Here is a 15,883-nt window from a genome sequence, read left to right as displayed (position 1 = left end):
CTGCCTGTAAGCATGGGCTACCCTTTTGCAATCTGCCCATCAAGGAAGGGAGCTATACGTTTTAGAAAGGGTGTAGCCTTGCCCCCCATCTTCATCCACCCACACCCGTCTGTCCATCCATCCCTGTGCCTTCCTGTTGCCCGGTCTTGCCGCCTCTCTCTAAACCTTTCTGTACCTCCAGATCCCTTAGCTGCTGTATAGTTATGGGTGCTAATTCCATTTACCTGGTGTGCTACCGCTCCGTGACACACCGTCACCGATGTAAGACAGCGTGCAATGGAGGCCTGCGCCCGACACCACGGCCACATCTCAGGCGCCTCTTAGGCCGCCGTCCCCGAGAGAGCCTGCTGTTCTCAAGCGGAGGCACAAAGTCGTCATTGCCCTCGCGCCCAGGCGTGGGTGTCAGCTATGCTTCACTGTGCGAGAAGGACGCACCCCTCAATCCACTCAGACGTTCTCGTGCCTGATGTAGTAGGGTGACATTGTTTCTTGACTTAAAAGGGTTTGCATTTCAATGGCTTTAGAATAAAATAGTTGTCTAGTTCCTGTTCTCCGCAAGCTGAGCCTAGTGGCTCTGCATTTCTTTTTTGTCCTTTTTTTTTTTTTTTTTTGAGACAGGGTCTTGCTCTGTCACCCAGGCTAGAGTGAGTGCATCATAACTCACAGCAACCTCAAACTCCTGAGTTCAAATGATTCTCCTGCCTCAGCTTCCTGAGTATCTGGGACTATGGGTGTGCTCCACCACACCTGGCTAATTTTTCTATTTTTTGTAGAGACAGGGTCTCGCTGTTGCTCAGGCTGGTCTCAAACTCCTGAGCTCAAGCAGTCCTCCTTCCTCAGCCTCCCAGAGTGCTGGGATCACAGGTGTGAGCCACTGTGCCCGGCCCTGGCTCTTCATTTGAAACTGGCAGAGTTGATCTTGTGAACACAATAGATAGGACACGCCCTTGGCATACCTCATCCACATCTAAGTGTAAAGTAAATGAGAGCAATTAATGGTCCAGGGCCATCAAGAACTGACTCATCTTAACTGATCCATGGATTAAGGCAAGAATCTTTTTTTTTTTTTTTTTTTTTTTGAGACAGAGTCTCGCTTTGTTGCCCAGGCTAGAGTGAGTGCCGTGGCGTCAGCCTAGCTCACAGCAACCTCAAACTCCTGGGCTCGAGTGATCCTTCTGCCTCAGCCTCCCGGGTAGCTGGGACTACAGGCATGTGCCACCATGCCCGGCTAATTTTTTTATATATATATCAGTTGGCCAATTAATTTCTTTCTATTTATAGTAGAGACGGGGTCTCGCTCTTGCTCAGGCTGGTTTCGAACTCCTGACCTTGAGCAATCCGCCCGCCTCGGCCTCCCAAGAGCTAGGATTACAGGCGTGAGCCACAGCGCCCGGCCTTAAGGCAAGAATCTTTGCTAGTGCTTAGTGCAGCCATATTTCTCATCTTTGCTGTGTTTTCAGTAGAATCTGAGGCTCATTTCCTCATATATCACAATTAGGTTGGCTTAACTTTCATAGAGCTCATAAGTGACTAAGAAAAAGGGAGATAGGAAGGCACTGCTTATTGAAGAACAGGAAAAGCATGAAATATGAAAGTCACATGCTTCAGTGGACAGAGGCTCAAAGGGACACAGCTATTCTGAACTGGTGGGTATTATTTCACATGCACCTATTAAAATTACCACCTACTTGCCATGGTGCTAAGTGTGAAATGAGCTGAGGGACAGGAGCCTGCCTCCTTAAAAGAAATCTAGTCGACCAGACACCAGCTCAAAAGAGACAAAAATGTGAGGTTTTAAACTTCAGTAAGAGAATGAACAGATTGAGGGGGCTTCATACTACATGGCTGTGGGACAGTGTGTGATAGTAGCACATCCTACACTGCAAAAGACAGAGACGGTCACAGCGGGGTACCCTGCCTGCCTTGAATGGCACCCCCCCCCCCCCGCCACTGCTGCTGGGCATGGAAGTAGGTTAGTGGGACGCGGTGAAGAGAAAGTTATCATGGAAGCAGGGGGCCATCCGTTCTTAGATTATTATAGAGGGAGGTACGTAGCAGTATGAACAATAAAGGGTTAGCGCTATTTCAGAGGAGATAAAGATAATTGGATAAATGTCTTTCTTATTAGAAAGTGAAAATTATGTTGAAAAAAATTAGGTCTGTAGCATCTACTTTAGTCACGTGTGGAGAGACACATTCCTGCTGAGACCCAGGCTCGTAATATTGGTTGAGTTGCGCACGGAGGCCTGCAGAGGTTCCCTGCAGAGGGAGAGCCCTTGTCCCCGGCGGGATGGGGTGGCGGATGAGGAAGAGAGCAGGGTCCAGCTTCCCAGAGCTAGGTGCTTTCTGGGGTTACCGGCCACAGGGGTCAGGAACGGGCCAGTCACACTGCTCTGGTGCCTCTGAGTCAGAGAAGCAAGGAGAAGGCAATGCCAACGCCCATGGGGTGTTTGTGTTTCATCAGCCATAGAGGATCAGAAAAAGCTACTGATAAATGGTCCAGAATTCTTGACTCGTACATCTTGCCTGCATTTTCACTGCGAGTTAGTGGACTCAGGTATAGAAAGTCCAGGGAAGAAAAATGATATTTTTTTAAAAACCTGGCTTCACATATTGATTTGAGGGCTCTAGCGTCACTCACGCTTTGCAACCCGAGCTGCTGGTCCTGCTGCCCGCAGGTCTGCGTGCGCAGGGGCGCCGGTCGTTTCGCGGGAACACGGGAGAGGCGGGAGAAACTGCAGATAGCCATGCGGATTCCTGTAATAAAAGTTTACCTTAAGCTGTAGATTTTAAAAATTGATTACTTTATAAACATATGCAAATAGGCTAATGTTTTCATAGGCGTGTGCAAGGTCAACAAAGATAACAAGGACTGATGTGTTCCTAATTTTGTACTATTCCAAAGATGAAAGAAGGAAATAAAGACAAAGAAAGAAAGAAAGAAAGAGGGAGGGAGGGAAGGAAGGGGGAAGGGGTTCAGAACTGATGTTACTAAATATACCCTTCTGATTATTCTCAGAGTCTGTATCGATTTTTGACTCTGGCCATCATGTCAACAACGTATAAAGTGTACACATAAAATACTTCAGGGTAAATTGTATAGATTTGAAGTGTTTTATAACATGAATTTATTTGTTCAACATGTATTCACTGTTTTTTAAAAAATATTTTTAAAGTTAATTATTAATTAAAATTAATAATTTTAAATAAAATTTAGCACATTAACTGTCATGTGAGTTGTATTTAACTCATGCTAGTTTTGAGCTCAGGGCCCCATGAAGCTTATGTAACTCACACATCTCTTCACCCTGGGAGCCCAAGAACTGTCTTTCAAGTTGTGCAACAGTGAACCATGTTAAGGAGCACGAGAGACTTCCTAACAGAGCTTTAGTTTTCTGTTGGTCTCTGACGGGCGGTCCAAAGGCTGTGCTTTATATTGGTGCTGACACTATTTGTAGCTTGTTTCAAGAAGTGCATGTGGAGCCAGGCGCGGGGTGCTGACTTGTAGATTTCGCTCTATAAACTTCCCCGGTGTGTTTGACTCAGAGCTTGTTTCTTAAGTCCTCGTTGGTAGTTTCACTGAGCTTTTTGATAAGCAGAAACGAAGAGGGACATAGAGGTCTACTCTGCAGATGTTTAGTTTTGAAAATATGAGATAACATTTGTACACCAAGATCAATGGCCTGAGAAGGTGAATGTTTCAAGGATTGCATTGTTTCACTTTCATGTTGAATTTTTTTCCTGAGCAGATTTTAGCTTCCCAAAGAAAGTACAGAACTTTATCAAGATATCTAAATTAGCAGTAAATAATCAGTTAAAATAGCATGCCATTCCTTAAGTAGGGTACATTTCTGTAGTTATTTAATTTTATTTTTGTAGGTTTATACTAAATCATACATCTGAATTAAAAACTGAAAAGAGTCACCACGCTTTGCAATTCCCTGTTTAGAAGTCTGTGCTGATTCCAAGTTCCTGACTAGGCAGGCGTCCTAGGACTGTCAGTCAATGTGGAGTGTGGTTTGTAAAGCTCATATTCTCAAGGCTTTTTATCAAGTAGTGTGACGATGCGACACTCGTGTGTGAGCCTTACTACGATCACACGCAGTAACTGAGATTTCAGATGGGTGTGATCCCGCCAAGTGGGAGGGCGTACCATGCTTTGAAATGTGTGTAAGTTCCTTTTGATTAATAAATATACAGGGTGTAGAGTGTTCCTAGTTTCCACTCAGTGTGCACAGCAGCTTTCTGGGTTTCCTCCTCGGCTTCTGTGGAACGGCCCCTGCAGGAGGAAGGGCAGCGGGCCGCGGGCCTAGTGTGAGCGCGGCGGCGGCTGCGTCTCCCTCCTCTTCTTGTCACACAAGCATCTTTGGGCAAATCGTGTAACAGTTTCCTGTTCTGTGAGCTGAGGCTGATGCCAGTTCCAGGTGCTGCCTCCTGCGTGGGGCTCGCCCGCCTTCCAGCTCAGTGAGTCCGGGGCGCTTGGACTGCCACGATGCGAGTATTTACACCACCAGTAAATGCCAAAACGGGCGCTTCTGGGGCTGAGCGGGGCCAGAGGGCAGCGCCAGTCGTAAACATGAGCACGCCACCGAGTAGTTCAGACCTCACAGGGTCGTGGGGAGGTAAATAAGATAATACCTGGGGCATGCTTAGTATAGGGGAGAAGTACACAGTAAGTGCTCAATTCCTGTATTATTCTCCCCTTGTATTTCCTCTTTTCTTCCAAGGCAAGTCTTCACGAGCCTTTCTGACCTTTTGATCATGCTGTGATTTACTGGTGGTTTGAACACCTTTGTTACTCTAGTAGAATTTCAACCCTGTTGATCACCTAGACAAGTAGCTGATTCTCTGAGGAAGAAATTGTGGCACAGAGAAGTTGAGTGATTAATCCAAACTTACACAGCTGTTCTTGGGCATAGAGGACGTGGTCAGTCTAAAACAAGGCAACGACAATTCTTCATACACCACGCCACCTGCCAGTGCTGCCGGTTATTTACTTGTATTAAAAAAAACAAACATAACATTAACATAAATGTAAATAAATTTAAAAAGTTACCAATTAACTCAAAACATTTTCCCTGTGATCTACATGCATATATTTAACGATGTGTAACAATAGCATAATTTTGTGTTCTACATTTTTTCACTTAATATCATCTAGATTTAAATTGACTTTAAACACTTTATTAATGGAATAATTTTTTAGCTTTCAGAAAGAGTTCTCACTTGAAGATAAAGAACAATTTGCTAAACACAGAAGAGGACTTGATACTAAGCTTTTAACTGCACTTCCTAAAGGTAAGTCTTTCTAAGTGGTTAACTAGTGCCTGGGCACTTAAACACTGTGTTGTCTGAATTTCATCGAGGAGACCTCTCTCACTGACCTCCAGCTTGTAGTCTCCTTTGTGTTCTTTCCTGCCTCACCCAACAATTAGCTTCAGTGAATGGACCTGTCTTCTTGCATTTTTATTTTATTTTATTTTATTTTATTTTATTTTATTTTATTTTATTTTATTGTTTTAGAGATAGGGACTCGCTCTGTTGCCCAGGCTGGAGTACAGTGGTGCAGTCATTACTCACTGTTACCTTGAACTCTGGGCTGAAGTGATCCTTCGGCCTTAGCCTCCTAAGTAGCTGGGATTATAGGTGCATGCAATAATGCCTGGCTAATTTTTCTTATTTTTAGTAGAGAGGGGGTCTCGCTGTGTTGCCCAGGCTGGTCTCAAACTCCTGGCCTCAACGGATCCTCTGGTCTTGGTCTCCCAAAGTGCTAGGATTACAGGTGTGAGCCACCGCGATAGATTCTTCTTGCATTTTTGCCTCTCTTGCCTCCTGCAGCTTCCCAGTGTTGGGGCTTTTCCACTTAATACCCTGTAGTTCCCTGCTGGGCTACAGACAGCTGTTGTAGACTATATCATGACCATACTTCTTCTTCCCCAGCAGGTACCTGCACATTTTTTGTGAATTACTATTCCACTGGTAAAGGTGCGCGCATGGTAAAATATTTGTACCAGCTCGAAGCCGACTCCCCTAGTTTTGTCTGTGCGGTGATGTGAGCATTGCTTAATCTCTGCTCTCACCGCCTGCAACACTCGCACAAGGAATGGTCATTTAGTGCCAGCTCAGAACTGCCTTCATCCCAAATGAGCTATGTAACCCTTCATTTCAAAGAAACAATTTTGATGGAAGGGCAGGGTTTTTTTCCTACTCTGAAAGAAAGAAATAAACACGAAATCAAACCCAAAAGAAGTTAGACCAAAAGAAATATTCTTTTAATAGAAACCAAATCTAGTTGTAAAGGCCCACTGACGAATTGGATTAAATTCTGAGGAACTGAACGATGCTATGCCCAGGTATATATAGTCTGATGATGGTGGGTGTTCCAAAGAGTCCAAGAATTTGGCCCGGTGGAGAAAACTTAAACAGGGACATGCTACAATTCTCAAGTCATTGCAACACTGTCACCTGAAATATAGGCTCACTCTGTGTCACTCCAGAGGCCAAAAATAAAAATAACATCTAGAATTACAAGGAAGTAGATGTGATTTCATATGAGAAAGAAAATTCTGATTGCTCATGGCACCTGGAAAGGCAGTGGACTCTGTTGTGATCTGCTGAGCTCTCCCAGGTGAGAGTTCGAGGGAAAGGGCAAGGCCGCGTGTGCAGGGGTGGATGCTGTGGGGAGTTCCCACGTGGCAGGTGTGTGCACCGGCTGTGGGGTGGGGTGGTCCTCCCAGTATTTAGGATTCTCTGTGAAAGAGAAAGAAACCCAATTTAACCTGAGCTTTGGCTTAAATCTTTAAAACCTGCACAGATGATCAAAACAAAGCATGAGAATGAACACACCGGTGTTAGCAGTAGTTGAGAAGAGTTGACTGACTAGGCAAAGGTCTGTAGAGCCAAAGTTGCTTCCACAGTCTGAAGAGTCCCTCTTTCCCCTTCGCTACCCCTGAGTTCCTTTTTTGATAAATAATACCATGGACAATGGTACAATCAGAAAAATTAAGAACAGTGTGAACTGCTTAAGGTTCCTTAAGGGTCAACAAATTGAAACTTCATATGTAATAAAATTTTAAAACACCTAGGTTTATTAACCAGTTGTATTAGAAAATGTATCATAATTGATTATGAAAATATAAATTTTACAAATCAAAGATAATTTTACATGTTAACCAGATTCATGTTTCTAAATTAACAAAATCCCTTAAATCTTTAAAGCATGCTTTTAAAGCACAGTACCCTATCTCCCCTGAGTTTCCTGTAAATTTCTCAGTCTTATTTCACATATCTTTGCTTCCTAAGAATTGGGCAGGTGCATTTGGACGACCCTTGTATGTTACCAACAATGTCTTTGTTTCTCCATCTTAAAAGATATGTTAATGACTTTGTCTGTCAAGTCTTAACAACATAATGTTAAAAATGAATTGATTATAATTTTGTTTTAATGACTTGGACTTACATTTGGTTATAAGTTTACAGAAGTTCCTTTTTGTTGTTTAATGAGGGATTCTGACACCTTTAAATCGAGCATTACAATAGCCATTGCTTTTCCTCTGTGGGACGTCTTTTAACCGTGTGTCGCAAACAAGCAATCAAGGGATTAAAAGTCTTTAGCTATATAAAGGTTATAATATTAAAATAGATTTTCCACTTAGGAATTATAAAATGGACCAAACATATTACTCTATTTTCTTTAACAGCTTTATTAAGATACAGCACACATACCATACAATTCATTCATTTAAATTATACAACTTGGTGGCTTCGAGTGTTTTCAGAGTTATGCATGCATCAGCACAGTTTTAGAACATTTCCATTACTCCTGAAAGAATCCCCATGCCCTCAAGCCATCCCCTTGCCCGTCATCCCTCTAGTTTGTAAATTGCTTATTTTATAAGCCGGTTGTCTTTATATTAGTGGCTGCCATCCAAGTGTAAAAGTTAGAAGGCATTACTCCTGTGGGACGTCAGGTCAGTGTTTAGAACATTCCAGGTCTAGCCTGTGCTCTCGGCTGTCAAGTGGAGGAAAGAGAGCTGTTCTTGGCAGCACCTCTACCGCCTGCGCTTCTTTGGAGGATTCTGCCGTGCTCAAGTTTGGAGGGCTAAGCGCAACAAAGACTTAGCCAGATCCTGTTTCTTATTTATTTATTTATGCGCATGTGTAGAGACAGGCTCTCACTGTGTTGCCCAGGCTGGTCTCAAACTCCTGGCCTTAAGTGATCCTCCCACCTCAGCCTCCCAAAATGCTGGGATTGCAGGTGTGAGCCACCGTGCCCAGGGGCATTCCTGTTTCTTAGAGCTAACTGAAGAAACTGTGTTTCTCAAGAAAAGCATCTAGCAGACCAAATTACCTGGAATATTGGTGTTACATATTCTTGTTACAAAGTATATTAGGTAGTTAAATAACTTTATGAAGTATTATGGCCCTGCTATCAAAGTTCCTTAATCTCCCTTACTTGAAAACGGACTGACCAGCTCCTATTAGAAATAATAAGTAAAGAAATAGATCATAGAACCCATACTGCCACAGCAGTACCACTTTGAATTACTCAAACAAGAGTAGCAGACCAAGATAGCAGGTATGATAAAGGATGAGTTGGCATGTTTAAAAGTCTTAATTAATATATTTGAAAGCAAAGTAGAAAATTTCTTATTACGGTGGAAATTACACCATCTGTGCTTATTTATATCTGGATTGTATAATAACTACTATTATTAAACCTGAACCATTTATGAATAATAATTGTGACAAAGCATACCATCAGTTGAATTATAGCTTTTGAATCGAATTTTAAAAAGCATTCTTATTCTTTTTCTATTTTTAGGAAATACACACTGAAAAATATGCATCATGCTGCAATTTACTCTTAAATGGTTCAGAGAAAATATTATATAAATATGTGCATGTGTGTGTATATACACATATACACATGCACACATATGCACACATAAATATACCCATGGAGAGAGAAAAAAAGGATAAAAATAAACCAAATGTAGTAAAATGTTAACATATTATGAAGAATATCTTTTAAATTTTCTGAGAGTTTGAGATTATATAAAAATGTTCTAAAATCCTAAAAGAAAAGAAACCTTCAAGATTATCAATCAGAGGGAAACTTTGGTAGAATTGTAGGTAGTCCCTATAAAGGAAACAACAGAGTTACAACATAGATTTCCACAGCAGGGGTAACTTCCATCCATAACATTTTTAGTATTAGTTTTATGCTAATAATTAATAATATCAAAGCTATGTTTCATATCATTAATAATATTAATAATATTCATATTATTAATAATAATATGAAACAAACACATAGTTAATGTATAATTAATCTACATGTTTGTTATATTAACTTTACTTTTACATTACAGATGGGGGAAAAGAAGCCCAACTCAAAATATCTCTTTACTATTTCTTTTTGTCTTGCACGTAATTTCTTTCTTATAATCTTGTCGATAAAAATGAGAAAATCTTGTAAATTGAAAAAAAAAAAGAATAGACTGAGAGGTAATTATTTGTTTACTAGAGGAATTTTTTATTTTCCAAAAAAATTCATTACAGATTTCTACTAAGAATTAATAAGCTCACCAGTGCATTCAAAGTATAGTTTAATGATGACCTAATTTCATTCCTCAGTGAAATGATTGGAGGGGACCCTAAATTGTCATTTCAAGCACCCACTATGTCGATGGATACGAGCTCCTGGGTGCAATAGGCTGAGCGAGCTCGGAGCCGGGCCCGGGCCGGCTGGGGAGCGCAGTGGCGCGCCAGTGGTGTCTGTATGGGCCACCCGGGCCTTTCGCCGTCCTTGTGCTGGCATCCGTGGTTCTCAATCCAGAACAGCCCACGAGGGGCTTTGGGAACATATGGGGGCACGTTTGTGTGGCTGTGACTGGGGGTGATTTAGCATTTAGTAGAAGTTGTGACATGCAGGGCTCACCCGAAGGCGCTTCCCCACACGATGCACTGAGCTCTCCGCCAGTGGCCGGGTCTCTTCCGGGGCCGCCTGCGCCCGCGACCTGCCGAGCCCAGCACAGGCCTGGGAAGTCTCTCCTGAGAGGTCTGTTCTCACACCCGGCAGCGAATGGCGGTGGGGTGGCAGTGCTCGCCAGGGCGGCCCGGCCTGTGTTGCCGGAAGGGGACGGAGATCTCCACGGGCAACAGGACAACTTGCCTTGCCCCGTCCCTCTCCTGGCTGGCGCGGCTGCAGCCTCGAGGTTCGTCCTCTGTGGTGAGCTGCCGTTCCGGCTCCCTTGTCATCTCATCTCAGTCCTCACGGGACATTGAGGCAGGGCGCTGGTGGCGGGAGGCGTGGTAGTCTCCCGACTGACCCTTCTGGAGATGACTACAGGAGATGAAGAATGTCAGGAAGCAACTTGCTGCTTGGCTTTTTCAGGAATTGTGCTTTTTAAACGTCTTTAGTTACATAATTTCTATAGAAAAATTTTAAAATTAGTTAAAAATTTAGTGAAATGAAAGTGATTTTCAATGGTCTCTAATTAGAACCAAAAAAATATGTCTTAACTTTTTCCCATGGAAGTTACATGATGCTCTGTGTGTGTGTTCATGTTTTTATACTTACCCAGCTGAAATAATTCAAGGGGAGATAAGCTTGGTGTCATTATAGTACTCCAGACCCTATTAATATACTCTATCTCTTAGTCATGTGTTTGAGTATGGGTTTAAGTCGTACCTGACAGAGCCCTTGGAATTTGGGTTCAGTAGTTTCTTGAGCAGTCTTGGAAAAACATGGCCCATTCTCCTCTTTGGAGTTTACATAATTAATTAAATCTCTTTGGTTTATATCACCCTTGAAGATATTTTCAAAATGTGTATTACCAGCCATTGAAGTTTTATCACCATAATCTCACTAGAGCTAATTTGTTAACTGGGAAGCTGTCATTAACCAAACTTCCCTCACAAGGCAGGTGTACCATCACTGTTACACCTCTTCTAGAAAGGACCATAATTCTGCCTCCAGCAGCTCTGGTTCCTGGGCGCCACCTGAGGGGACTAGTTTGAAGCTGGAGAGACTTTTTGAAGCCCAGTTCAGCTGAAGTTTTAGGGTGGCTATCATTGAAAAGGGAAACAAAAGAACACAAGGCTTGTATCTCTGAACACAGTCAAAAGGCAGTGGCAAAGTCCCACGTGCGCGCATATGTGTGTGTGTGTGCATGTGCGTGGTTTTGACTCATTGCTAAAAATGACCACTTTACAGAATAAAACAAATTGAAGCAGTTGATAATTAAACTCCCTGTATTCATAATGCCCTCCTTTGAGTCTCTCCTGTGACTCGGCCTTTCAGAACTTCTTTGGCCCCAGGCTATCCAGCCGCCAGTCCCTCTCCCACCCCTTCCTAAGTCCTGGGTAGAGCCACTCAAATGAGTGAATTTAGGCCATTGAGGAGGAGGCAAGAAGGGTGACCTCTATTGTCTACCAATTTTGGCCATTTCAGCAAAGAAGCAATTGTCTGGCATCGGTCATGTCGCCAGTCAGTGTCATGTGAGAACTCCTAACCTCAGCAAGACATTTTCTCTGGCTGTGCAGTGTTGCCAGAAGAATTGGGGTGATTACTTTATCCATCATCCACCTAAATTATAGCAAGGAAAAAACATGTTAATTTTTCCTTCCAGCAAAAGCCTGTGAGGGTGCTTGGGACCTGGGCTAATCTGAACTGCAGCTAATGGCGGAGGAGCCGCGCTGGGCTCTGTAGGACGCACAGCCAGGCAGTCACAGGTGTTTGCAGGTTGCTCGGGAGGGTGAGACAGGCGTGGCTGTGGCTCATAACCGAAGCTTGCTGATGCCACGTGGGGCGTGCGTGCTAGTCTTAAAAGTAGAGACTTTTCAAAATGTTTTCCATAATAAAAGCTTAGAATACTTTGTTAAACCAAATGAAAATTAGAAACAGATATTGGGATTTCTGCTTAAAAACACCTTTGTAGAGAGATCTCACTTGTCAGGCCTCCCTTGGATGAAATAGAACCTGTTTGATGTTTATTTCTGTAAACATCAGAAGTAAACTGTCCTGTCTGATGTTTACTTCTTAGCGGAACATGTGACATACATGTGAGTGTGTACACACACACGGTTACTCATTTGGCATCTTTCTCCCCTACTAGGAAACAACCTCCAAGAAAACAGGAGCTGTGTCAGTTCTGTCTGTCACTGTCGCATGTGAGCCAAGAGCAAAATTTCAGTTCAACAGACACACACTACGTGAGTGAATAAAATGAGTACGTGACTACTAACTACTGGTCTTTCTTTTTGTTCTTTTGTTTCGTTTTAGTTGCAGACTTAAGAAAAATCTTTGAACCAAAGAGGAAAGAATTTTTAGAAATGAAAAGGTGAGATTATTTATAGTACGGAATTAGGAGGTGGAAGGGCGTGGCAAAGCAGCGTTTAGTTTTCCTTTAGAACCGATTGCCGTTGTTCACCGTGCTTTTTTCTGGTGTCTGCACAGAAAAGAAAGAATTGCCAGGCGCCTTGAAGGAATTGAAAATGACACCCAGCCCGTCCTCTTGCAGAGCTGCACGGGGTTGGTGACTCATCGGCTGCTGGAGGAAGACATGCCTCGGTACACGAGAGCCACCGACCCCACCAGCCCCCACATTGGTGAGCACGGTGTCATGCCAGGTGGCCCAACCTCCGGCAGGAGGCTGGACTTGTTACACGTTGCCATGTTTCACCGAGTGATATCAGAAAATGAAATAGTCCACAAAAGTGTTTGTGGGGATACAAATTTTTTATTACATGTATTTGTTAAAAATAGCAACAGCACATCTGTCAGCTCTGCCCTGGCCACAGATGTGGGCCTCCAGTATCACAGCAGTAAGACGCGATTCCTCTTGGCACATTATTGGGTAGCTGACAACCAGTCATCTCCCCTTAGACTGGGCCTTTGGAGGCAGGAACTGTGTCCATCCTTCCGTGCCCTCTGTCCAGCTCAGGATCTGCTGTCAGAGACCCTCAGTGAATGTTTGTTTGGCGAAGGAATGGATGAGATCGGTACCTCTGAGTTCTCATGGTGGGTTTAGACCAAATGCCCAGGTGCCCGGCCCAGGGAGCCCCTGCTCTCAGCAGGGAGAGTTAAAGGCAAAGCCAGAGCTTGAATGATTAGGGCACTTTCTCTAATATTTTGTATTTATGCAACAAAATATTCTGTTGAAATTATTTAATGTGTGTAATTTTAAATACATTGTGTATTTATTTCATAGGAAACAGTACATCGAGCCAGCATAACTTAGCTTTTCCTTGAATAATCAGAGTCATCGTTACAGGCATGAAATATTCAACTTGACCTTAGGAGAGGATGTTAGATGCAGGGCTGCCCTTCCCAGCCCAATCCCTCTGAGGCTCTGAGGGTCTGTGCTGCTGCTTTTGGTAGTCAGTGTCTTCTAGTGCCTTCCTCCGTGAGTGCTGTTGATCTCACATCATGATGTTATCAGTTTGCTTGTCACTCAGTTTCTAATTTTCTGTGGCTAGAAAACTAGAGACCTCAGATAATTTTTAAATGACATGCATGAGAAATCAAGAATAGATCAGAGTACCAAAATTGATAGCCAGAAATAAACCCTAGTGCATATAAAATGTGCACTACATTTTTATACTACATACTATGTGTAGTATGTGATAATTTAAGCATCACATATTAGTGAGAAAAAAAGGAAGAATTATGTAATAAAATAGTACTGGAAAAATTAGTTAGCTATAGGGTGGGAGAAGGGTATATTCTTCTTCTTACTTCATACCAAATCCGAAAACTAGTTTCAGTTACTCATATGATTAATTTGAAGGAAACAATTGAAAACATAGGTGAATATTGAATTCAAGTGGAGTGGAAAAGGGTTTTCAAAGCATAGAAACAAACAGCTGAAGAAATCACCAAATGAACAGGTCAGTTGACTTGACTACATAACAATTTTTATCTGTGCTTCAAAGAGAGTCTTACAAACACGTAGACTTCACAGCAATATTAAACCACAGCAAGTTTGAAAATATTCACAAAGATGACAAAGGGCTAATATTCTTATAAAAGTTCACACAAACCAATAAAAACGACACTAAAAATCAACAGAAGGTAAAGCTCCAGCAGACATTCCAGAAAAGAGAAAGAGAATACAAATAGCAAAGAAACAATGCAAAAATGTATATATTCTCTTTTTCCAGTAATCAAAAGCAACTTTTTTTTACACTCAGTGTTTGTGAGGAAGCATATATTGTGGATATAAGTGTAAATTGATACAGACTTTATAGAAATTAATTTGTTGCAGTCTGGCAAGTGTCTTGAAATGTGCGCTTTGGTAAAGCAATTCTGCTTTTATGAGTCTGTCTAGTGTGATCCTAATCAGAAAATCAGACTGATTAGAAGTTAGAAACAACCTATATACCCAGCAATATAGGAAGGGTTAAATTAATTATGGAATGTCTATTAGATAAAATATTATGAAGTCTTAAAAAAATGATGTCTTCACAATAAAATTTCTAAATATAGGAAAATATTTTCTATAGAACTTCAGTAACATTAAATTTTTTAGATAGGAAAAAAAGGAAGAAATCAACTATCTAAAAGACTAGAAGGAATATATAAAAATGTCAAGTTAATCAGTGTATAGTGTGATTACTGGTGACTTGGGCTTCTATCTTCATGTTTGCATGTTAGACATTTTCTACATCAATGCTGCAGTTGGAAAAGGCACTTCTGCTAGAAAAAACAGAACCTGGTGACTGTCAACATGGCCATGTTGTTATGGTTACTATCAGATCCTGCGAAACCACGGTCCATGGCTTGTCACATTACAGCAGTTCAGTGCTCTGCTCTCTTTTCTAAAGAACTGTGAACTCATCCAGTGGCATCACATGTGGTACATTAAACTCACAAAACAGAAAAGTAAATAAGTAAGGGGAATAGGCGCTGAGCAAGGCCTGGGCCCTGGGAGTGCAGGGCTGGGTTTCAGCTAGGCTGTGGCCCAGGGAGCCCGGGCCTGCTCGCAGCCTTCGTGTCTGGCTGCGGGTCTGGCCTCCTTCCAGCCGGCGGCACATCTCGGGGAAGCGCGTGCGGGAGATGGATTGGGCCGTGCCAGCATCGCGTCTCTGTGCGTCAACACGCCACCTTACCTGAAATCCGCACGTGTTCTGCCATCTTTTTGCAGGCCGCTCAAATGAAGAGGAAGAAACTTCCGATTCGGCCTTCGAAAAGGCAACCCGACCCAAGCTCCGCGCGGAAAGCTCGGGCGCAGGCGTGGGCGCCGACCCGCCCTGCGGGCCTGGGGCCGTGGACACCCGCGGCGCGGGCGCCAAAGCCGAACGCATCGCCAGGTACAAGGCGGAGAGGCGGCGGCAGTTGGCGGAAAAATACGGGCTGACCCTGGACCCCGAAGCGGACCTGGAGCACCTGTCTCGCTACACCAGGTCCAGGAGGGACCCGGGCGCGGCCGAGAAGGGCGCGGGGAGAAGTGACAGACCGGCAGAGCCCGGCAAAGATTCGAGCGCTCTGTACCCGGAGACAGGGACCGCGGGGCTCCGCACCTGTGCAGGTGAGTCCGAGGACTGCGCCCTGCACGGGAGCGATGGCGTTTCCGAGCAGGAGGTGCTGCTGAACATGGAAAACCAAAGACGCGGCCAGGAGCCCAGCGCCACCCGGCAGGCCCATGACCTGGCCCCGGCAGCGGAGAGTTCCTCGGCTTTCTTGTTCTCGGGGCGAGACTCCTTCACCGAAGTGCCAAGGTCCCCAGAGCAGGTGCACAGCTCCTCGCTGCAGCAGCCCGCGCCCAGGAGCCCCTCTGCTGGTGACCCCGCTGAGGCCCGGCCCAGGTGAGCACACAGCCCAGCTAACCACGCCCATGGGGGGCGCAGGTGCCCCCGCTGCGCCTTGCCAGGTGCT

General features: G+C 43.7%; 1 protein-coding gene across 12 annotated transcripts in view; it reads left to right on the top strand.

Moving 5' to 3' along the window:
- Positions 1–15,883, top strand: part of SVIL (supervillin) — a 218,663-nt gene that overhangs the window by 122,632 nt on the left and 80,148 nt on the right. For all 12 annotated transcript variants that reach the window (XM_075997686.1, XM_075997690.1, XM_075997689.1 and 9 more), the window contains 4 exons: positions 5,207–5,298; positions 12,290–12,347; positions 12,464–12,615; positions 15,153–15,813. In XM_075997686.1, coding sequence (XP_075853801.1) covers positions 12,340–12,347; positions 12,464–12,615; positions 15,153–15,813 — 821 coding nt within the window. In that variant the 5' untranslated portion in view covers positions 5,207–5,298; positions 12,290–12,339. The remainder of the gene's footprint in view (positions 1–5,206; positions 5,299–12,289; positions 12,348–12,463; positions 12,616–15,152; positions 15,814–15,883) is intronic.

This window comes from Microcebus murinus, chromosome 25, assembly GCF_040939455.1.
Source record: "Microcebus murinus isolate Inina chromosome 25, M.murinus_Inina_mat1.0, whole genome shotgun sequence".
Taxonomy (NCBI): Eukaryota; Metazoa; Chordata; class Mammalia; order Primates; family Cheirogaleidae; genus Microcebus; species Microcebus murinus.
This window is presented reverse-complemented; position numbering and strand designations above follow the sequence as displayed.